General features: G+C 44.6%; 1 protein-coding gene across 1 annotated transcript; it reads right to left on the reverse strand.

Moving 5' to 3' along the window:
• Positions 1-351: 351 nt before the first annotated feature.
• On the reverse strand, positions 352-25,523 carry LOC116958328 (transcription initiation factor TFIID subunit 7). The gene is made up of 7 exons (XM_032980886.2): positions 25,151-25,523; positions 23,772-23,850; positions 22,842-22,975; positions 19,354-19,486; positions 18,281-18,339; positions 7,796-7,868; positions 352-633 (listed from the first exon to the last, which is right to left on the reverse strand). Exons 1-7 carry the CDS (start codon positions 25,220-25,222, stop codon positions 434-436), a joined length of 750 nt encoding a protein of 249 aa, XP_032836777.2. The 5' UTR covers positions 25,223-25,523; the 3' UTR covers positions 352-433.
• Positions 25,524-25,858: the final 335 nt, after the last annotated feature.

Consider the following 25,858-nt stretch of genomic DNA (forward strand, 5'->3'; position numbering starts at 1 on the left):
TGACTAGCGAGTGACTGACTAGCGAGTGACTGACTAGCGAGTCACCTGAGGCTCCCCTAGGTGTGGCTGTGGCTGCCCCGCTGGTCGAGGAGTCCAGCAGGAGACCAGGCAAGTTCCCGCGGACTCCGTCAGTGACTGACTAGCGAGTGACTGAGCGAGTGACTGACTAGCGAGTGACTGAGCGAGTGACTGACTAGCGAGTCACCTGAGGCTCCCCTAGGTGTGGCTTTGGCTGCCCCGCTGGTCGAGGAGTCCAGCAGGAGACCAGGCAAGTTCCCGCGGACTCCTTCAGTGACTGACTAGCGAGTGACTGACTAGCGAGTGACTGAGCGAGTGACTGAGTGAGTCACCTGAGGCTCCCCTAGGTGTGGCTGTGGCTGCCCCGCTGGTCGAGGAGTCCAGCAGGAGACCAGGCAAGTTCCCGCGGACTCCGTCAGTGACTGACTAGCGAGTGACTGAGCGAGTGACTGACTAGCGAGTGACTGAGCGAGTGACTGACTAGCGAGTCACCTGAGGCTCCCCTAGGTGTGGCTGTGGCTGCCCCGCTGGTCGAGGAGTCCAGCAGGAGACCAGGCAAGTTCCCGCGGACTCCGTCAGCGTCACGTAAATCCTCGTCCAGAATCACCTCCCAGCCTGGACCCAGCCGCAGCAGCCCCAGCAGCAGCAGAGCTCAGGAAGTACAGGTTCAACACGTGGCAGCAGATGCAGCAGCAACACACGTGGTCGTGGTGGTCGTGGTGGTCGAGGTGGTGGTAGGGGTAGTCGGGTAGTGGTAGGGGTAGGGGTAGTGTTATTGTGGTAGTGTTATTGGTAGTGTTATTGTGGTAGTGTTATTGGTAGTGTTATTGTGGTAGTGTTATTGGTAGTGTTATTGTGGTAGTGTTAGTGGTAGTGTTATTGTGGTAGTGTTATTGTGGTAGTGTTATTGTGGTAGTGTTATTGGTAGTGTTATTGTGGTAGTGTTATTGGTAGTGTTATTGTGGTAGTGTTAGTGGTAGTGTTATTGTGGTAGTGTTATTGGTAGTGTTATTGTGGTAGTGTTATTGTGGTAGTGTTATTGTGGTAGTGTTATTGGTAGGGGTAGTGTTAGTGGTAGTGTTATTGGGGGTAGTGTTATTGTGGTAGTGTTATTGTGGTAGTGTTATTGTGGTAGTGTTATTGTGGTAGTGTTATTGTGGTAGTGTTATTGTGGTAGTGTTATTGTGGTAGTGTTATTGTGGTAGTGTTAGTGGTAGTGTTATTGTGGTAGTGTTATTGTGGTAGTGTTATTGTGGTAGTGTTATTGGTAGTGTTAGTGGTAGTGTTATTGTGGTAGTGTTAGTGGTAGTGTTATTGTGGTAGTGTTATTGTGGTAGTGTTATTGTGGTAGTGTTATTGGTAGTGTTATTGTGGTAGTGTTATTGTGGTAGTGTTATTGTGGTAGTGTTATTGGCAGTGTTATTGTGGTAGTGTTATTGTGGTAGTGTTATTGTGGTAGTGTTATTGTGGTAGTGTTATTGTGGTAGTGTTATTGTGGTAGTGTTATTGGTAGGGGTAGTGTTAGTGGTAGTGTTATTGGGGGTAGTGTTATTGTGGTAGTGTTATTGTGGTAGTGTTATTGTGGTAGTGTTATTGTGGTAGTGTTAGTGGGGTAGTGGTAGTGTTATTGGTAGTGTTATTGGTAGTGTTATTGTGGTAGTGTTAGTGGGGTAGTGGTAGTGTTATTGGTAGTGTTATTGGTAGTGTTATTGTGGTAGTGTTATAGTGGTAGTGTTATTGTGGTAGTGTTATTGTGGTAGTGTTATTGTGGTAGTGTTATTGTGGTAGTGTTATTGTGGTAGTGTTATTGTGGTAGTGGTATTGTGGTAGTGTTATTGGTAGTGTTATTGGTAGTGTTATTGTGGTAGTGTTATAGTGGTAGTGTTATTGTGGTAGTGTTATTGTGGTAGTGTTAGTGGGGTAGTGGTAGTGTTATTGGTAGTGTTATTGGTAGTGTTATTGTGGTAGTGTTAGTGGGGTAGTGGTAGTGTTATTGGTAGTGTTATTGGTAGTGTTATTGTGGTAGTGTTATAGTGGTAGTGTTATTGTGGTAGTGTTATTGTGGTAGTGTTATTGTGGTAGTGTTATTGTGGTAGTGTTATTGTGGTAGTGTTATTGTGGTAGTGGTATTGTGGTAGTGTTATTGGTAGTGTTATTGTGGTAGTGGTAGTGTTATTGGTAGTGTTATTGTGGTAGTGTTATTGTGGTAGTGTTATTGTGGTAGTGTTATTGTGGTAGTGTTATTGTGGTAGTGTTATTGTGGTAGTGTTATTGTGGTAGTGTTATTGTGGTAGTGTTATTGTGGTAGTGTTATTGTGGTAGTGTTATTGTGGTAGTGTTATTGTGGTAGTGTTATTGGTAGTGTTATTGTGGTAGTGTTATTGTGGTAGTGTTATTGTGGTAGTGTTATTGGTAGTGTTAGTGGTAGTGTTAGTGGTAGTGTTAGTGGCAGTGTTATTGTGGTAGTGTTATTGTGGTAGTGTTATTGTGGTAGTGTTATTGTGGTAGTGTTATTGTGGTAGTGTTATTGTGGTAGTGTTAGTGGTAGTGTTAGTGGTAGTGTTATTGTGGTAGTGTTATTGTGGTAGTGTTATTGTGGTAGTGTTATTGGGGGTAGTGTTATTGGTAGTGTTATTGTGGTAGTGTTATTGGGGGTAGTGTTATTGGTAGTGTTATTGTGGTAGTGTTATTGTGGTAGTGTTATTGGTAGTGTTATTGTGGTAGTGTTATTGTGGTAGTGTTATTGGTAGTGTTATTGTGGTAGTGTTATTGGGGGTAGTGTAATTGGTAGTGTTAGTGGTAGGGGAAGTGTTATTGGTAGTGTTATTGTGGTAGTCTTAGTGGTAGTGTTATTGTGGTAGTGTTATTGTGGTAGTGTTAGTGGTAGTGTTATTGTGGTAGTGTTATTGTGGTAGTGTTATTGTGGTAGTGTTATTGGTAGTGGTAGTGTTATTGTGGTAGTGTTATTGTGGTAGTGTTATTGTGGTAGTGTTATTGGTAGTGTTATTGTGGTAGTGTTATTGTGGTAGTGTTATTGGTAGTGTTATTGTGGTAGTGTTATTGGTAGTGTTATTGGTAGTGTTATTGTGGTAGTGTTAGTGGGGTAGTGGTAGTGTTATTGGTAGTGTTATTGGTAGTGTTATTGTGGTAGTGTTATAGTGGTAGTGTTATTGTGGTAGTGTTATTGTGGTAGTGTTATTGTGGTAGTGTTATTGTGGTAGTGTTATTGTGGTAGTGTTATTGTGGTAGTGTTATTGGTAGTGTTATTGTGGTAGTGTTATTGTGGTAGTGTTATTGTGGTAGTGGTAGTGTTATTGGTAGTGTTATTGTGGTAGTGTTATTGTGGTAGTGTTATTGTGGTAGTGTTATTGTGGTAGTGTTATTGTGGTAGTGTTATTGTGGTAGTGTTATTGTGGTAGTGTTATTGTGGTAGTGTTATTGTGGTAGTGTTATTGTGGTAGTGTTATTGTGGTAGTGTTATTGGTAGTGTTATTGTGGTAGTGTTATTGTGGTAGTGTTATTGTGGTAGTGTTATTGGTAGTGTTAGTGGTAGTGTTAGTGGTAGTGTTAGTGGCAGTGTTATTGTGGTAGTGTTATTGTGGTAGTGTTATTGTGGTAGTGTTATTGTGGTAGTGTTATTGTGGTAGTGTTATTGTGGTAGTGTTAGTGGTAGTGTTAGTGGTAGTGTTATTGTGGTAGTGTTATTGTGGTAGTGTTATTGTGGTAGTGTTATTGGGGGTAGTGTTATTGGTAGTGTTATTGTGGTAGTGTTATTGGGGGTAGTGTTATTGGTAGTGTTATTGTGGTAGTGTTATTGTGGTAGTGTTATTGGTAGTGTTATTGTGGTAGTGTTATTGTGGTAGTGTTATTGGTAGTGTTATTGTGGTAGTGTTATTGGGGGTAGTGTAATTGGTAGTGTTAGTGGTAGGGGAAGTGTTATTGGTAGTGTTATTGTGGTAGTCTTAGTGGTAGTGTTATTGTGGTAGTGTTATTGTGGTAGTGTTAGTGGTAGTGTTATTGTGGTAGTGTTATTGTGGTAGTGTTATTGTGGTAGTGTTATTGGTAGTGGTAGTGTTATTGTGGTAGTGTTATTGTGGTAGTGTTATTGTGGTAGTGTTATTGTGGTAGTGTTATTGTGGTAGTGTTATTGTGGTAGTGTTATTGTGGTAGTGTTATTGTGGTAGTGTTATTGGTAGTGTTATTGTGGTAGTGTTATTGTGGTAGTGTTATTGTGGTAGTGTTATTGGTAGTGTTAGTGGTAGTGTTAGTGGTAGTGTTAGTGGCAGTGTTATTGTGGTAGTGTTATTGTGGTAGTGTTATTGTGGTAGTGTTATTGTGGTAGTGTTATTGTGGTAGTGTTATTGTGGTAGTGTTAGTGGTAGTGTTATTGTGGTAGTGTTATTGTGGTAGTGTTATTGTGGTAGTGTTATTGGTAGTGTTAGTGGTAGTGTTATTGTGGTAGTGTTAGTGGTAGTGTTATTGTGGTAGTGTTATTGTGGTAGTGTTATTGTGGTAGTGTTATTGGTAGTGTTATTGTGGTAGTGTTATTGTGGTAGTGTTATTGTGGTAGTGTTATTGGCAGTGTTATTGTGGTAGTGTTATTGTGGTAGTGTTATTGTGGTAGTGTTATTGTGGTAGTGTTATTGTGGTAGTGTTATTGTGGTAGTGTTATTGGTAGGGGTAGTGTTAGTGGTAGTGTTATTGGGGGTAGTGTTATTGTGGTAGTGTTATTGTGGTAGTGTTATTGTGGTAGTGTTATTGTGGTAGTGTTAGTGGGGTAGTGGTAGTGTTATTGGTAGTGTTATTGGTAGTGTTATTGTGGTAGTGTTAGTGGGGTAGTGGTAGTGTTATTGGTAGTGTTATTGGTAGTGTTATTGTGGTAGTGTTATAGTGGTAGTGTTATTGTGGTAGTGTTATTGTGGTAGTGTTATTGTGGTAGTGTTATTGTGGTAGTGTTATTGTGGTAGTGTTATTGTGGTAGTGGTATTGTGGTAGTGTTATTGGTAGTGTTATTGTGGTAGTGTTATTGTGGTAGTGTTATTGTGGTAGTGGTAGTGTTATTGGTAGTGTTATTGTGGTAGTGTTATTGTGGTAGTGTTATTGTGGTAGTGTTATTGTGGTAGTGTTATTGTGGTAGTGTTATTGTGGTAGTGTTATTGTGGTAGTGTTATTGTGGTAGTGTTATTGTGGTAGTGTTATTGTGGTAGTGTTATTGTGGTAGTGTTATTGTGGTAGTGTTATTGGTAGTGTTATTGTGGTAGTGTTATTGTGGTAGTGTTATTGTGGTAGTGTTATTGGTAGTGTTAGTGGTAGTGTTAGTGGTAGTGTTAGTGGCAGTGTTATTGTGGTAGTGTTATTGTGGTAGTGTTATTGTGGTAGTGTTATTGTGGTAGTGTTATTGTGGTAGTGTTAGTGGTAGTGTTAGTGGTAGTGTTATTGTGGTAGTGTTATTGTGGTAGTGTTATTGTGGTAGTGTTATTGGGGGTAGTGTTATTGGTAGTGTTATTGTGGTAGTGTTATTGGGGGTAGTGTTATTGGTAGTGTTATTGTGGTAGTGTTATTGTGGTAGTGTTATTGGTAGTGTTATTGTGGTAGTGTTATTGTGGTAGTGTTATTGGTAGTGTTATTGTGGTAGTGTTATTGGGGGTAGTGTAATTGGTAGTGTTAGTGGTAGGGGAAGTGTTATTGGTAGTGTTATTGTGGTAGTCTTAGTGGTAGTGTTATTGTGGTAGTGTTATTGTGGTAGTGTTAGTGGTAGTGTTATTGTGGTAGTGTTATTGTGGTAGTGTTATTGTGGTAGTGTTATTGGTAGTGGTAGTGTTATTGTGGTAGTGTTATTGTGGTAGTGTTATTGTGGTAGTGTTATTGGTAGTGTTATTGTGGTAGTGTTATTGTGGTAGTGTTATTGGTAGTGTTATTGTGGTAGTGTTATTGGTAGTGTTATTGTGGTAGTGTTATTGTGGTAGTGTTATTGTGGTAGTGTTATTGGTAGTGTTATTGGGGGTAGTGTTATTGGGGGTAGTGTTATTGGGGGTAGTGTTATTGGGGGTAGTGTTATTGTGGTAGTGTTATTGTGGTAGTGTTAGTGGGAGTAGTGGTAGGGGTAGTGGTAGTGTTATTGGGGTAGTGTTAGTGGTATTGAAGGTAGGTAGGGGTAGTGGTAGATGTAGTGTTATTGGTAGTGTTAGTGGTAGAGGTAATGTTATTGGGGGTAGTGGTAGGGGTAGTTGTGGTGGTAGTAGTTGTGGTTGTTGTGTTGGTAGTTGTGGTTGTTGTGGTGGTAGTTGTGGTTGTTGTGGTGGTAGTTGTGGTGGTGGTTGTAGTAGTTGTGGTAGTAGATGTGGTGGTGGTTGTGGTAGTGGTAGTAGTAGTGGTTTTAGTTGTGGTTGTTGTGGTAGTAGTGGTGGTAGCGGTGGTAGTAGTAGTGGTGGTAGTAGAAGTTGTGGTGGTAGTTGTGGTGGTAGTAGTAGTGGTAGTGGAAGTAGTTGTGGTAGTTGTGGTAGTAGCGGTGGTAGTGGTGGTCGTGGTGGTAGTGGTGGTTGTGGTAGTGGTGGTAGTAGTGGTGGTAGTTGTGGTAGTAGTTGTGGTAGTAGTTGTGGTAGTAGTTGTGGTAGTAGTTGTGGTAGTAGTTGTGGTAGTAGTTGTGGTGGTAGTTGTGGTAGTAGTTGTGGTGGTTGTGGTGGTAGTAGTAGTTGTGGTGGTTGTGGTTGTTGTAGTAGTTGTGGTTGTGGTAGTTGTTGTTGTTGTAGTAGTTGTGGTGGTAGTAGTTGTGGTTGTTGTAGTAGTTGTGGTGGTTGTGGTCGTGGTAGTAGTGGTAGTTGTGGTGGTAGTAGTTGTGTTTGTTGTAGTAGTTGTGGTTGTTGTAGTAGTTGTGGTTGTTGTAGTAGTTGTGGTTGTTGTAGTAGTTGTGGTTGTTGTAGTAGTTGTGGTGGTTGTGGTAGTAGCGGTGGTAGTGGTAGTTGTGGTGGTAGTAGTTGTGGTTGTTGTGGTAGTTGTTGTTGTTGTAGTAGTTGTGGTGGTAGTTGTGGTAGTAGTTGTAGTGGTTGTGGTCGTGGTGGTAGTGGTGTTGTGGTGGTAGTTGTGGTAGTAGTTGTAGTGGTTGTGGTCGTGGTGGTAGTGGTAGTTGTGGTGGTAGTAGTTGTGGTTGTTGTAGTAGTTGTGGTGGTAGTAGTTGTGGTGGTTGTGGTGGTAGTGGTAGTAGTAGTTGTGGTAGTAGTTGTGGTTGTTGTAGTAGTTGTTGTAGTAGTTGTGGTTGTTGTAGTAGTTGTGGTGGTAGTAGTTGTGGTTGTTGTAGTAGTTGTGGTTGTTGTAGTAGTTGTGGTTGTTGTTGTTGTAGTAGTTGTGGTTGTTGTAGTAGTTGTGGTGGTAGTAGTTGTGGTTGTTGTAGTAGTTGTGGTTGTTGTTGTTGTAGTAGTTGTGGTTGTTGTTGTTGTAGTAGTTGTGGTTGTTGTAGTAGTTGTGGTGGTAGTAGTTGTGGTTGTTGTAGTAGTTGTGGTAGTAGTTGTAGTGGTTGTGGTCGTGGTGGTAGTGGTAGTTGTGGTGGTAGTAGTTGTGGTTGTTGTAGTAGTTGTGGTGGTAGTGGTGGTAGTAGTTGTGGTTGTTGTAGTAGTTGTGGTGGTAGTTGTAGTAGTTGTGGTGGTAGTAGTAGTTGTTGTAGTAGTTGTGGTGGTGGTTGTTGTTGTTGTTGTTGTAGTAGTTGTGGTGGTAGTTGTTGTTGTTGTTGTGGTTGTTGTAGTAGTTGTGGTGGTTGTTGTTGTTGTTGTTGTTGCTAGGATACGGACACTCACAGCTTCTGCGTCAGTCCTCAGCAGCCGTTTGATTTCCTTTTCAACATCTGGGCACTCAATATACTGACGTCATCATCGTCATCATCAGTAGTGACGTCAAGGTCATCAGTAGTGACGTCATCGTCATCATCAGTAGTGACGTCAAGGTCATCAGTAGTGACGTCATCGTCATCATCAGTAGCGACATCATCGTCATCATCAGCAGTGACGTCATCGTCATCAGCAGTAGTGGCGTCATTGTCGTCATCATCATCGTCATCAGTAATGGGGTCATCGGCATCAGTAGTGACGTCGTCATCAGCATCATCATCGGCAGTGACATCATCATCAGTAGTGACGTCATCATCATCGTCATCAGCAGCAGCGTCATCAGCAGCAGCAGTGTCATCAGCAGTATCATCATCATCAGCAGCGTCGTCATCATCATAATCAGCAGCCACATCAATTAACAAAGTGGATAGACTCACCTCACAGAGACCCATAGACTCACCACACAGAGACCCACAGACTCACCACACAGAGACCCACAGACTCACCACACAGAGACCCATAGACTCACCACACAGAGACCCACAGACTCACCACACAGAGACCCATAGACTCACCACACAGAGACCCATAGACTCACCACACAGAGACCCATAGACTCATCACAGAGACCCATAGACTCATCACACAGAGACCCATAGACTCACCACACAGAGACCCGTAGACTCACCCCACAGAGACCCATAGACTCACCTCACAGAGACCCACAGACTCATCACACAGAGACCCATAGACTCACCACACAGAGACCCATAGACTCATCACACAGAGACCCATAGACTCACCACACAGAGACCCATAGACTCATCACACAGAGACCCATAGACTCACCACACAGAGACCCATAGACTCACCACACAGAGACCCACAGACTTACCACACAGAGACCCATAGACTCACCACACAGAGACCCATAGACTCACCACACAGAGACCCATAGACTCATCACAGAGACCCATAGACTCATCACACAGAGACCCATAGACTCACCACACAGAGACCCGTAGACTCACCACACAGAGACCCATAGACTCATCACACAGAGACCCATAGACTCATCACACAGAGACCCATAGACTCACCACACAGAGACCCATAGACTCACCATACAGAGACCCATAGACTCATCACACAGAGACCCATAGACTCATCACACAGAGACCCATAGACTCACCACATAGAGACCCATAGACTCACCACACAGAGACCCATAGACTCATCACACAGAGACCCATAGACTCATCACACAGAGACCCACAGACTCACCACACAGAGACCCACAGACTCACCACACAGATACCCATAGACTCACCACACAGAGACCCATAGACTCACCACACAGAGACCCATAGACTCACCACACAGAGACCCATAGACTCACCTCACAGAGACCCATAGACTCACCACACAGAGACCCATAGACTCATCACACAGAGACCCATAGACTCATCACACAGAGACCCATAGACTCACCACACAGAGACCCACAGACTCACCACACAGAGACCCACAGACTCATCACACAGAGACCCATAGACTCACCACACAGAGACCCATAGACTCATCACACAGAGACCCATAGACTCACCACACAGAGACCCACAGACTCACTCACACAGAGACCCACAGACTCAACACACAGAGACCCATAGACTCACCACACAGAGACCCACAGACTCTGTAGTGTATAGTGTACTACTGCTGATACTACTACTGCTGATACTACTACTGCTGATACTACTACTGCTGATACTACTACTGCTGATACTACTACTGCTGTTACTACAAGTGATACTACTACAACTGATACTACTACTGCTGATACTACTACTAGTGATACTACTACTACTGATACTACTACTGCTGATACTACTACTGCTGATACTACTACTAGTGATACTACTAGTGATACTACTACAAGTGATACTACTACTACTGATACTACTGCTACTGATACTACTACTACTGCTGATACTACTACTGCTGATACTACTACTGATACTACTACTGCTGATACTACTACTACTGATACTACTACTACTGATACTACTACTGCTGATACTACTACTGCTGATACTACTACTACTGATACTACTACTGCTGATACTACTACTGCTGATACTACTACTGCTGATACTACTACTACTGATACTACTGCTGCTGATACTACTACTGCTGATACTACTACTGATACTACTACTACTGATACTACTACTACTGATACTACTACTGATACTACTACTACTGATACTACTACTGATACTACTACTACTGATACTACTGCTGATACTACTACTACTGATACTACTACTACTGATACTACTGCTGCTGATACTCCTACTACTGATACTACTACTACTGATACTACTACTACTGATACTACTGCTGCTGATACTACTACTACTGATACTACTGCTACTGATACTACTGCTGCTGATACTACTACTGCTGATACTACTACTACTGATACTACTACTACTGATACTACTACTGCTGATACTACTACTGCTGATACTACTACTACTGATACTACTACTACTGATACTACTACTACTGATACTACTACTGCTGATACTACTACTGCTGATACTACTACTACTGATACTACTGATACTACAACTACTGATACTACTGCTGCTGATACTACTACTACTGATACTCCTACTGCTGATACTACTACTGCTGATACTACTACTGCTGATACTACTACTACTGATACTACTACTACTGATACTACTACTACTGATACTACTACTGATACTCCTACTACTGATACTACTACTGCTGATACTACTACTACTGATACTACTACTACTGATACTACTACTACTGATACTACTACTGCTGATACTACTACTGCTGATACTACTACTACTGATACTACTGATACTACTACTACTGATACTACTGATACTACTACTACTGATACTACTGATACTCCTACTACTGATACTACTACTACTGATACTCCTGCTACTGATACTACTACTACTGACACTCCTACTGCTGATACTACTACTGCTGATACTACTACTACTGATACTACTACTACTGATACTACTACTACTGATACTACTACTACTGATACTACTACTACTGATACTACTACTACTGATACTACTACTACTGATACTACTACTGATACTACTACTGCTGATACTACTACTACTGATACTACTACTACTGATACTACTACTGCTGATACTACTACTGCTAATACTACTACTACTGATACTACTACTACTGATACTACTACTACTGATACTACTGCTGCTGATACTACTACTACTGATACTACTACTGATACTACTACTACTGATACTACTACTACTGATACTACTACTGCTGATACTACCACTACTGATACTCCTACTACTGATACTACTACTGATACTACTACTACTGATACTCCTGCTACTGATACTACTACTGCTGATACTACTACTGATACTACTACTGATACTACTGCTGATACTACTACTACTGATACTACTACTACTGATACTCCTACTACTGATACTACTAATACTGATACTACTAATACTGATACTCCTACTGCTGATACTACTACTACTGATACTACTACTACTGATACTACTACTAGTGATACTACTACTACTGATACTACTACTACTGCTGATACTACTACTACTGATACTACTACTACTGATACTACTACTGATACTACTACTACTGATACTACTACTACTGATACTACTACTGATACTACTACTACTGATATTACTACTACTGATACTACTACTACTGATACTACTACTACTGATACTACTACTGCTGATACTACTACTACTGATACTACTACTACTACTGATACTACTACTGATACTACTACTACTGATACTACTACTGCTGACACTACTACTACTGATACTCCTACTGCTGATACTACTACTGCTGATACTACTACTGATACTACTGCTACTGATACTACTGCTGCTGATACTACTACTACTGATACTACTACTACTGATACTACTACTGATAGTACTACTACTGATACTACTACTGCTGATACTACTACTGCTGATACTACTACTACTGATACCACTACTACTGATACTACTACTACTGATACTACTACTACTGATACTACTACTACTGATACTACTACTACTGATACTACTACTACTACTACTGATACTACTACTACTGATACTACTACTACTGATACTACTACTACTGATACTACTACTACTGATACTACTACTGCTGATACTACTACTGCTGATACTACTACTGATACTACTACTACTGATACTACTACTGCTGATACTACTACTGATACTACTACTACTGATACTACTACTACTGATACCACTACTACTGATACTACTACTACTGATACTACTAATGATACTACTACTACTGATACTACTACTGCTGATACTACTACTACTGATACTACTACTACTGATACTCCTACTACTGATACTACTACTGCTGATACTACTACTGATACTACTGCTGATACTACTACTACTGATACTACTACTACTGATACTACTACTACTGATACTCCTACTACTGATACTACTACTGCTGATACTACTACTGATACTACTGCTACTGATACTACTAATACTGATACTCCTACTGCTGATACTACTACTACTGATACTACTACTACTGATACTACTGCTACTGATACTACTAATACAGATACTAATACTGATACTCCTACTGCTGATACTACTACTACTGATACTACTACTACTGATACTACTACTAGTGATACTACTACTACTACTGATACTACTACTACTACTGATACTACTACTACTGATACTACTACTACTGATACTACTACTACTGATACTACTACTACTGATACTACTACTACTGATAGTACTACTGCTGATACTACTACTGATACTACTAGTGATACTACTACTGCTGATACTACTACTAGTGATACTACTACTAGTGATACTACTACTACTGATACTACTACTGATACTACTACTACTGATACTACTACTACTGATACTACTACTAGTGATACTACTACTACTGATACTACTACTACAACTGATACTACTACTACTGATACTACTACTAGTGATACTACTACTACTGATACTACTACTACTGATACTACTACTACTGATACTACTACTACTGATACTACTACTACAGATACTACTACTGCTGATACTACTACTAGTGATATTACTACTACTGATACTACTACTACTGATACTACTACTACTGATACTACTACTACTACTGATACTACTACTACTGATACTACTACTACTGATACTACTACTGATAGTACTACTACTGATACTACTACTGCTGATACTACTACTGCTGATACTACTACTACTGATACTACTACTACTGATACTACTACTACTGATACTACTACTACTGATACTACTACTGCTGATACTACTGATACTACTACTACTGATACTACTACTACTGATACTACTACTACTGCTACTACTACTACTGATACTACTACTACTGATACTACTACTACTGATACTACTACTGCTGATACTACTACTGCTGATACTACTACTGCTGATATTACTACTGCTGATACTACTACTGCTGATACTACTACTAGTGATACTACTACTAGTGATACTACTACTACTGATAATACTACTACTGATACTACTACTAGTGATACTACTACTACTGATACTACTACTACTGATACTACTACTACTGATACTACTACTACTGATACTACTACTACTGATACTACTACTACTGATACTACTACTACTGATACTACTACTAGTGATACTACTACTACTGATACTACTACTACTGATACTACTACTACTGATACTACTACTAGTGATACTACTACTACTGATACTACTACTACTGATACTACTACTACTGATACTACTACTACAGATACTACTACTGCTGATACTACTACTAGTGATACTACTACTACTGATACTACTACTACTGATACTACTACTACTGATACTACTACTACTACTGATACTACTACTACTACTGATACTACTACTACTGATACTACTACTGCTGATACTACTACTACTGATACTACTACTACTACTGATACTACTACTACTGATACTACTACTACTGATACTACTACTACTGATACTACTACTACTGATACTACTACTGCTGATACTACTACTACTGATACTACTACTACTGATACTACTACTACTGATACTACTACTACTGATACTACTACTGCTGATACTACTACTACTGATACTACTACTACTGATACTACTACTACTGATACTACTACTACTGATACTACTACTACTGATACTACTACTGCTGATACTACTACTACTGATACTACTACTGCTGATACTACTACTGATACTACTACTACTGATACTACTACTACTGATACTACTACTACTGATACTACTACTGCTGATACTACTACTGCTGATACTACTACTACTGATACTACTACTACTGATACTACTACTACTGTTACTACTACTACTGATACTACTACTACTACTGATACTACTACTACTACTGATACTACTACTACTGATACTACTACTACTGATACTACTACTGCTGATACTACTACTGCTGATACTACTACTACTGATACTACTACTACTGATACTACTACTACTGATACTACTACTACTGATACTACTACTACTGATACTACTACTACTGATACTACTACTGCTGATACTACTACTACTGATACTACTACTACTGATACTACTACTACTGATACTACTACTGCTGATACTACTACTACTGATACTACTACTACTGATACTACTACTAATGATACTACTGCTGCTGATACTACTACTACTGATACTACTACTGATACTACTACTACTGATACTACTACTACTGATACTACTACTGCTGATACTACCACTACTGATACTCCTACTACTGATACTACTACTGATACTACTACTACTGATACTCCTGCTACTGATACTACTACTGCTGATACTACTACTGATACTACTACTGATACTACTGCTGATACTACTACTACTGATACTACTACTACTGATACTACTACTACTGATACTCCTACTACTGATACTACTACTGCTGATACTACTACTGATACTACTACTACTGATACTACTGCTGATACTACTACTACTGATACTACTGCTACTGATACTACTAATACTGATACTACTAATACTGATACTCCTACTGCTGATACTACTACTACTGATACTACTACTACTGATACTACTACTAGTGATACTACTACTACTGATACTACTACTACTGCTGATACTACTACTACTGATACTACTACTACTGATACTACTACTGATACTACTACTACTGATATTACTACTACTGATACTACTACTACTGATACTACTACTGCTGATACTACTACTGCTGATACTACTACTACTGATACTACTACTACTGATACTACTACTGCTGATACTACTACTACTGATACTACTACTACTACTGATACTACTACTGATACTACTACTACTGATACTACTACTGCTGACACTACTACTACTGATACTCCTACTGCTGATACTACTACTACTGATACTACTACTGCTGATACTACTACTGCTGATACTACTACTACTGATACTACTACTACTGATACTACTACTGCTGATACTACTACTACTGATACTACTACTACTACTGATACTACTACTGATACTACTACTACTGATACCACTACTACTGATACTACTACTGCTGATACTACTACTGCTGATACTACTACTACTGATACTACTACTACTGATACTACTACTACTGATACTACTACTACTGATACTACTACTACTGATACTACTACTACTACTACTGATACTACTACTACTGATACTACTACTGATACTACTACTACTGATACTACTACTACTGATACTACTACTACTATACTACTACTGATACTACTACTACTGATACTCTCTGTACTACTACTGGACTACTACTACTACTGATACTACTACTGATACCTACTGATACTACTACTACTGATACTACTGCTACTGATACTCCTACTACTGATACTACTACTCTGATACTACTACTATGATACTCTACGTACTGATATACTACTGATACTTACTACTAATACTCCTGCTACTGATACTACTACTGCTGATACTACTACTGATACTACTACTGATACTACTGCTGATACTACTACTACTGATACTACTACTACTGATACTACTACTACTGATACTCCTACTACTGATACTACTACTGCTGATACTACTACTGATACTACTACTACTGATACTACTGCTGATACTACTACTACTGATACTACTGCTACTGATACTACTAATACTGATACTACTAATACTGATACTCCTACTGCTGATACTACTACTACTGATACTACTACTACTGATACTACTACTAGTGATACTACTACTACTGATACTACTACTACTGATACTACTACTACTGATACTACTACTACTGATACTACTGCTACTGATACTACTAATACTGATACTACTAATACTGATACTCCTACTGCTGATACTACTACTACTGATACTACTACTAGTGATACTACTACTACTACTGATACTACTACTGATACTACTACTACTGATACTACTACTACTGATACTACTACTACTGATACTACTACTGCTGATACTACTACTGCTGATATTACTACTGCTGATACTACTACTGCTGATACTACTACTAGTGATACTACTACTAGTGATACTACTACTACTGATACTACTACTACTACTAGTGATACTACTACTACTGATACTACTACTACTGATACTACTACTACTGATACTACTACTAGTGATACTACTACTACTGATACTACTACTACTGATACTACTACTACTGATACTACTACTGATACTACTACTACAGATACTACTACTGCTGATACTACTACTACTGATACTACTACTACTGATACTACTACTACTACTGATACTACTACTACTACTGATACTACTACTACTGATACTACTACTGATAGTACTACTACTGATAGTACTACTACTGATACTACTACTGCTGATACTACTACTGCTGATACTACTACTACTGATACTACTACTACTGATACTACTACTACTGATACTACTACTACTGATACTACTACTGCTGATACTACTACTACTGATACTACTACTACTACTACTGATACTACTACTACTGATACTACTACTACTGATACTACTACTACTGATACTACTACTACTGATACTACTACTACTGATACTACTACTAGTGATACTACTACTACTGATACTACTACTACTGATACTACTACTACTGATACTACTACTACAGATACTACTACTGCTGATACTACTACTAGTGATACTACTACTACTGATACTACTACTACTGATACTACTACTACTGATACTACTACTACTACTGATACTACTACTACTACTGATACTACTACTACTGATACTACTACTGCTGATACTACTACTACTGATACTACTACTACTGATACTACTACTACTGATACTACTACTGCTGATACTACTACTGCTGATACTACTACTACTGATACTACTACTACTGATACTACTACTACTGATACTACTACTACTACTGATACTACTACTACTACTACTGATACTACTACTACTACTGATACTACTACTGCTGATACTACTACTACTGATACTACTACTACTGATACTACTACTACTGATACTACTACTACTGATACTACTACTGCTGATACTACTACTACTGATACTACTACTACTGATACTACTACTGCTGATACTACTACTGATACTACTACTACTGATACTACTACTACTGATACTACTACTACCGATACTACTACTGCTGATACTACTACTACTGATACTACTGCTGATACTACTACTACTGATACTACTACTACTGATACTAATAGTGATACTACTACTACTGATAGTACTACTGATACTACTACTACTGATACTACTACTACTGATACTACTACTACTGATACTACTACTGCTGATACTACTACTACTGATACTACTGCTGATACTACTACTACTGATACTACTACTACTGATACTACTACTACTGATACTACTACTACTGATACTACTAGTGATACTACTACTACTGATACTACTAGTGATACTACTGCTACTGATACTACTACTGATACTACTACTACTGATACTACTACTGCTGATACTACTACTACTGATACTACTGCTACTGATACTACTGCTACTGATACTTCTACTACTGATACTACTACTACTGATACTACTACTGCTGACACTACTACTGCTGATACTACTACTACTGATACTACTGCTGATACTACTACTACTGATACTACTACTACTGATACTACTGCTGATACTACTACTACTGATACTACTACTACTGATACTACTACTACTGACACTACTACTGATACTACTGCTGCTCACCTTCTTGCGGGCAGACTTCCTGAAGCGCCTCTTCCTCACGTTCTTCAACGGGGGGGTGACTGGGGGGGGTCACAGTTACAGTCACCCACTCACTCACTCACCCACCCACTCACTCACCCACTCACTCACTCACCCACTCACTCACCCACCCACCCACTCACTCACTCACCCACTCACTCACCCACTCACTCACTCACTCACCCACTCACTCACCCACTCACCCACCCACCCACTCACTCACCCACTCACTCACTCACCCACTCACTCACCCACTCACTCACTCACTCACCCACTCACTCACCCACCCACTCACTCACTCACCCACTCACTCACCCACTCACTCACTCACTCACCCACTCACTCACCCACTCACTCACTCACTCACCCACTCACTCACTCACCCACCCACTCACTCACTCACCCACTCACTCACTCACCCACTCACTCACCCACTCACTCACTCACCTACCCACTCACTCACCCACTCACTCACTCACCCACTCACTCACTCACCCACTCACTCACTCACCCACCCACTCACTCACTCACCCACTCACTCACTCACCCACTCACTCACCCACTCACTCACTCACCTACCCACTCACTCACCCACTCACTCACTCACCCACTCACTCACTCACCCACTCACTCACTCACCCACTCACTCACCCACTCACCCACTCACTCACTTACCCACTCACCCACTCACTCACCCACCCACCCACTCACTCACCCACTCACTCACCCACCCACCCACTCACTCACCCACTCACTCACCCACCCACCCACTCACCCACCCACCCACTCACTCACCCACTCACTCACCCACCCACCCACTCACTCACCCACTCACTCACTCACCCACTCACCCACCCACTCACTCACCCACTCACTCACCCACCCACCCACTCACTCACCCACTCACTCACCCACCCACCCACCCTCCCACCCACTCACTCACTCACTCACTCACCCCCCCACCCCCCCCACCCCCCCCCACCACCCCCCACCCCCCACCCCCACCCCCACCCCCCACCCCCACCCCCACCCCCCCCAGGTGCCGTGCTGCTCACTGCCGTGGCTCCAGAGGGAGCGCCGCTCCTTCTCACGGCGCCGGGCAGCTCCAGGCTCCTCGGCGTCCACCTCCTCACGCGCCTCCTCCTCCTCCTCATCCTCCTCCTCCTCCTCGCCCGTGCACACCAACATCTGCTCACGGCACGCGCACGCTCACCCGCTCGCTCACCCGCTCGCTCGCTCACCCGCTCGCTCACCCGCTCACCCACTCACTCACCCGCTCGCTCACCCGCTCACCCGCTCGCTCACCCGCTCGCTCACCCGCTCGCTCGCTCACCCGCCTACTCACCCACTCGCTCCCTCACCCGCTCGCTCACCCGCTCGCTCACCCGCCTACTCACCCACTCGCTCCCTCACCCACTCGCTCAGCCACTCGCTCGTTCAGCCACTCGCTCAGCCACCCGCCCGCTCACCCGCCTACTCACCCACTCGCTCCCTCACCCACTCGCTCCCTCACCCGCTCGCTCACCCACTCGCTCAGCCACTCGCTCGCTCGCTCAACAACAACTGCCATTCGCCACTAAGTGGCGGTGACGTCACCACGACGCTTGTGCCAGGCTATGTGCACCTTGAGGCCACGTGAAGTGTCGAACGCCCGCTGGCAGGAGGTCACGGGGCAGACCCAGCAGGTGCCACGGGTCGACTGACTGAGATGACTGGCTGATGCACCACCTGTGCCCCCTACTGTGCCAACCTGCTGTGCTTTAGCCACCCGGCGCTCCGCTCGTTGTTGTGAGCGTCGCTCCTCCGCCCTCCGTTGTTGTTGGAGGGCGACTGCCTCCAACTGCCCAGTAGCATCCTTCACGAGCCTCCTCCACAGAGGTCGATCTTGACACCGCTGGTACCAGTCATCGGCAAGTCCACTCAGCTCCACGTCCTCCTGTACCACGTCACTCCATCTCTTCTCTAGCCCGTGCCGCGCCCGCTTAGCCCCCTCGATCCGGCCGAACAAAAGCTGTTTCGGCATGCGGTGGCTGGGCATGCGGGCTACATGACCCAGCCAACGCAGCCTTGCCTGCCGGAGGAGCTCACCGATGGGACTTTGCCAGGATCTTTCAAGGATTTGTGAGCTCCTCCTTCGTGCGGAACGACAGACCAGGTAGCTTCCACACAGCGTTACGCAACCGATGAAAAAATATTGCCGCTCGACAGATTCGGAGTGAGACCTCTGCTGTTAAACCGGAGCCGGTCATAAGCACACTGCCCAGGTATGGGAAACTCTCCACTCTTTCCACAACTGCCCCATCACCGATTGGAAGTTGTGGGAGTGGAGTGTCCGATGGAACAAAATACCCAGGCAGGTGCTTAGTTTTGGTGGGGCTGATGGAAAGGCCTCATCTCTTAGTGGCACGCTCCAGTCTCAGCAGCAGCGCCTCCAACTCCTCCTCTGAGTGAGCAGCGATTACCAGATCATCGGCATACATAACGTGGTTGAGCAATAGGGAGCCATCCCTTGACCGCACCCGGGCATCGATCAGCCTCCCATTGTATCTGTATCAGATGGAAATTCCTCTGGTACAGCCATAATAAGCTTCTCAAACTACGTGGTCGAAATAGATGTTAAATAATGTGAGAGCCAGAGGACATCCCTGTCGCACCCCAAGGTGTACAGGGAATGGCTCTGACCCCCGGAAACGTAGTTTTACCCGGGCCCGCTCACCATCATGAAGGTCCTTAATGATCGTGAGCAGAGGGTCAGGGACTCCGAAAGCACGAAGAACAACCCAGAGCCCAGGCCTACTGATGGTATCATAGGTCTTGACCAGGTCAATAAAGCAGAGATGTAGGTCTTGTTGGAATTCCCTACACCTCTGATGTAGCAGACGGACAGAAAATATGGCATCTGCGCAGGACCGCCCTTTCCTGAAACCGCATTGGGGCTCCGCAAGCTTCTCCTCAGCGTGCCTGGCAAGGCGATGTTGAATAATCCTTACCAGGACCTTTCCCGGCACACTGAGGAGTGAGATGCCCCTGTAGTTGTTACAGTCTGTGCGGTCCCCCTTCTTAAAGAGGGGGACCACCAGGGCATCCTTCCAATCCTGCGGAATCCGTCCAGTGGTCCAGACTGTTGTTATGATGTCATGTAGGGCAGTCTGTGCACTAACGCCACCCTCCCTCAGCATTTCGCTTGGGATATCATCTCTACCCGGCACCTTTCCTGGTCTCAGACTCTGGATTGCCTTCAGTACTTCCTCAACAGATGGCACATCAGCCAGCCACTCACAGGGGGTGACTTCCTCCAATATTTGAGGCACCGCAGCCTCAGCAGGGTCATCCCCACTTTGTGCCACGATGTTTTCCTGGCTTAGGGATTTCCCCTCCCCCAGGACCATACAGAAATGCTCAGCAAATCTGAAAACGTGTTCCTGTCGGTCGGAGATTGGATCACCGTTCTTTCCCCTAATGATGGTAATAGGTATGGCGCTGCAGGTCACTTTTTTGATGGAATTAAATAGAGATTTGTGATCGCGGGCCACTGAGGCAGACTCCATCTCCTCAGCAACCCGCGACCACCACCCATCCTTGCAGCGCCTCACGGCTCTCCGAACCTCCGAGCGAAGGCTTCGGTAAGCCTCCTTATTCTCCGACGTGGAATGCTGTAGACGATGACAGTGGGCCTGTCGCTTTTTCTTAGCCAGCTTGAACACCTCCTCTGTCAGCCAGGGTCTCTGAGGAGGTCTGGACCGTGTACCCAAAGCAGCCATTGCAGCTGCATGAGCCACAGTCCTAAACCTCGCCCATTTACCCTCGGCATCAGGAGGAGTGGTGGACGATGCCAACCCCAGCCGTAAGCGATGATGAAATTCTCGCTTGCGACTTTCATCAGCTAGCTGAGACCAGGCCACCTTAGATTTGAATGGGGTCCTGGGTGTACACCCACCACCGGCGTGGAAGAATGGCAGGCGCATCTTACAGATGACTAGTCGATGGTCAGAGGGCAGATCAGCTCCACGGTAGGTCCTGGTGTCAAGCATCCGCTGGTCCGTCACTATGTAGTCCAGCAGATGTTCTTGCTTGGACCCGGCATGCATCCATGATGTGGTGTGGATGCGCCGATGCTGGAACACTAAGCCACCCACTCCCCCACCTGCTCGCTCACCTACTCGCTCGCCCACTCACCCACTGACCCACTCACCCACTGACCCAATCACCCACGCACTCACCCACTCAGCCACACACTCACCCACCCACTCACCCACTCACTCACTCACTTACCCACCCACCCACTCACACACCCACCCACTCACCCATCCACCAACTCACCCACCCACCCACTCACCCACTCACTCACTCACTCACCCACTCACTCACCCACTCACTCACCCACTCACTCACTCACCCACTCATTCACCCACCCACTCACCCACCCACAAACTCACCCACCCACTCACCCACTCACCCACCCACTAACCCACCCACCCACCCACTAACTCAGCCACCCACCCACTCACCCCACCACCACCCCGCCCACCACCACCCCGCCCACCTGACACACGTTGGCTGTCTTGTAGAAGTTCTTCTTGTCGATGGTCTTGAGCGACTCAACGATGCAGGGCAGCTCTACGAGACGAGCAGACAGCGGGCAGGAGTCCACCTTCACCACGCCGTGACGTCCATCAGCTGGGGGGGGTGAGTGGGGGGTGAGTGGGGGGGTGAGTGGGGGGTGAGTGGGTGAGTGGTGAGTGACTGGTGAGTGAGTGAGTGGGTGAGTGAGTGGGTGAGTGAGTGGGTGAGTAAGTGGGTGAGTGGGTGAGTAGTGGGTGAGTGAGTGAGTGGGTGAGTGAGTGGGTGAGTAAGTGGGTGAGTAAGTGGGAGAGTGAGTGAGTGAGTGGGTGAGTGAGTGGGTGAGTGAGTGGGTGAGTAAGTGGGTGAGTGGGTGAGTAGTGGGTGAGTGAGTGAGTGGGTGAGTGAGTGGGTGAGTAAGTGGGTGAGTAAGTGGGAGAGTGAGTGAGTGAGTGGGGGGGTGAGTGGGTGGGTGGGTGAGTGAGTGGGTGTGTGAGTGGGTGAGTGAGTGGGTGGGTGAGTGATTGAGTGAGTGGGTGAGTGAGTGGGTGAGTGAGTGAGTGAGTGGGTGAGTGATTGAGTGAGTGGGTGAGTGAGTGAGTGGGTGAGTGGGGGGTGAGTGGTGGGTGAGTGGGGGGTGAGTGGTGGGTGAGTGGGGGGTGAGTGGTGGGTGAGTGGGGGGTGAGTGAGTGGGTGAGTGATTGAGTGAGTGGGTGAGTAAGTGGGTGAGTGGGTGGGTGAGTGGGTGAGTGAGTGGGGGGGGGGGGGTGAGTGGGTGGATGAGTGAGTGGGTGAGTCGGTGGGTGAGTGGGTGAGTAGTGGGTGAGTGAGTGGGGGGGTGGGTGAGTGGGTGGGTGGGTGAGTGGGGGGGTGAGTGGGGGGGTGAGTGGGGGGGTGAGTGGGGGTGACTCACGGTGCAGGTGAATGGTGAATCTCTCTCGAGGATTCATGTTGCCAGAGTGAATGATTCGGCGCACAGCCTCAGCTTGCTCCTGTCGTGAGACACACAGACACACACAGAGACACACACAGAGACACACACAGAGACACACACAGAGACATAGACACACACAGAGACACACAGAGAGACAGAGACACACACAGAGACACAGACACACAGAGAGACACACACAGAGACACACAGAGAGACACACACAGAGACATAGACACACATAGAGACACACAGAGAGACAGAGACACACACAGAGACACAGACACACATAGAGACACACACAGAGACACACAGAGAGACACACACAGAGACACAGAGACACACAGAGAGACACACACAGAGACACACAGAGAGACAGACACACACAGAGACACACAGAGAGACAGACACACACAGAGAGACAGACACACACAGAGAGACACACAGAGAGACACAGACACAGTCACACAGAGAGACAAAGACACACAGAGACACACGGAGACACACAGAAACACACAAAGAGACACAGAGACACACACAGAGAGACAGAGACACACACAGAGACACACAGAGAGAGACACACACAGAGACACAGAGCCACAAAGAGAGACAGAGACACACAGAGAGACAGAGACACACACAGAGACACAGACACACACAGAGACACACACAGAGACACAGAGACACACGGAGACACACAGAGATGAGTGTGTGTGGTGCCAGGCTAGGTACACCACTGTGTGTATGGTGCCAGACTAGGTGCACCACTGTGTGTGTGTGGTGCCAGGCTAGGTGCACCACTGTGTGTGTGTGTGGTGCCAGACTAGGTGCACCACTGTGTTAGTGTGGTGCCAGGCTAGGTGCACCACTGTGTGTGTGTGGTGCCAGGCTAGGTGCACCACTGTGTGTGTGTGGTGCCAGGCTAGGTACACCACTGTGTGTGTGTGGTGCCAGGCTATGTACAACACTGTGTTAGTGTGGTGCCAGGCTAGGTACACCACTGTGTGTGTGTGGTGCCAGGCTAGGTACACCACTGTGTGTGTGTGGTGCCAGGCTAGGTACACCACTGTGTGTGAGTGGTGCCAGGCTAGGTACACCACTGTGTGTGTGTGGTGCCAGGCTAGGTACACCACTGTGTGTGTGTGGTGCCAGGCTAGGTGCACCACTGTGTGTGGTGCCAGGCTAGGTACACCACTGTGTGTGGTGCCAGGCTAGGTGCACCACTGTGTGTGGTGCCAGGCTAGGTACACCACTGTGTGTGTGTGGTGCCAGGCTAGGTACAATACTGTCTGTGAGTGTGGTGCCAGGCTAGGTACACCACTGTGTGTGTGTGGTGCCAGGCTAGGTGCACCACTGCTCACGCTGGGTAGCCGCAGGATGAAGTGATTCTCCAAGTCGAAGGGAGCCTCCTCCTTGCCGCCTTTGGGGTTCATGGCGGTGGGAAGGATTAAACGTAAAGCTAAAAGAGCTAAATTTAGTTAAATTAGAGAGTTATATATAGCGAGAAGCGGATTTGACGAGAGCGTTGGAGAGAGTTAAAAAGGGAGTTAATTATGGAGAGAGTTAAATAGAGAGATGATATATAACGAGAGAGTTAATTTAGAGAGTTAATTTAGAGAGTTAATTAAGGAGAGGCGAGAATGGGAATGAACGCTCGGAACGAGACCGGAAGTGAGCGTGGAAGTGACGTCGGTCTCGCAGGGGGGGGCGTGACCGAATAAGTGGACATGAAGTCACAGGCAAGCACCCCGGCCCCCACCCATCGCACGTTACGTCTCGAATTCACCGTTAAGTTCGGCGGAAGTGACGTCATTAGCACTCCCACCGCGCGTGACGTAATCACGCTTATTTATTTGCACCCGGAGGAATCCGATGAGGAGCGAAGCTCTTTCATCATGAGATGTCCGCTCAGACAGAATAAAAAACACACAACTGCGTGACGTCTTCGAAAAAAACCGTCGAAAGTGACGTCATCGATAGCACAATTACGCACGTTGTCGGAATCCCATAGCGCGTGACGTCATCGGAATACCATGGCGCGTGACGTCATGTCATCTACCATTCAATGG

The sequence above is a fragment of the Petromyzon marinus genome (genome assembly GCF_048934315.1).
Source record: "Petromyzon marinus isolate PM22_M1 ecotype Great Lakes invasive population chromosome 76 unlocalized genomic scaffold, UKy_Petmar_22M1.pri1.0 chr76_unloc.2, whole genome shotgun sequence".
In the NCBI taxonomy this organism is placed as follows: Eukaryota; Metazoa; Chordata; class Hyperoartia; order Petromyzontiformes; family Petromyzontidae; genus Petromyzon; species Petromyzon marinus.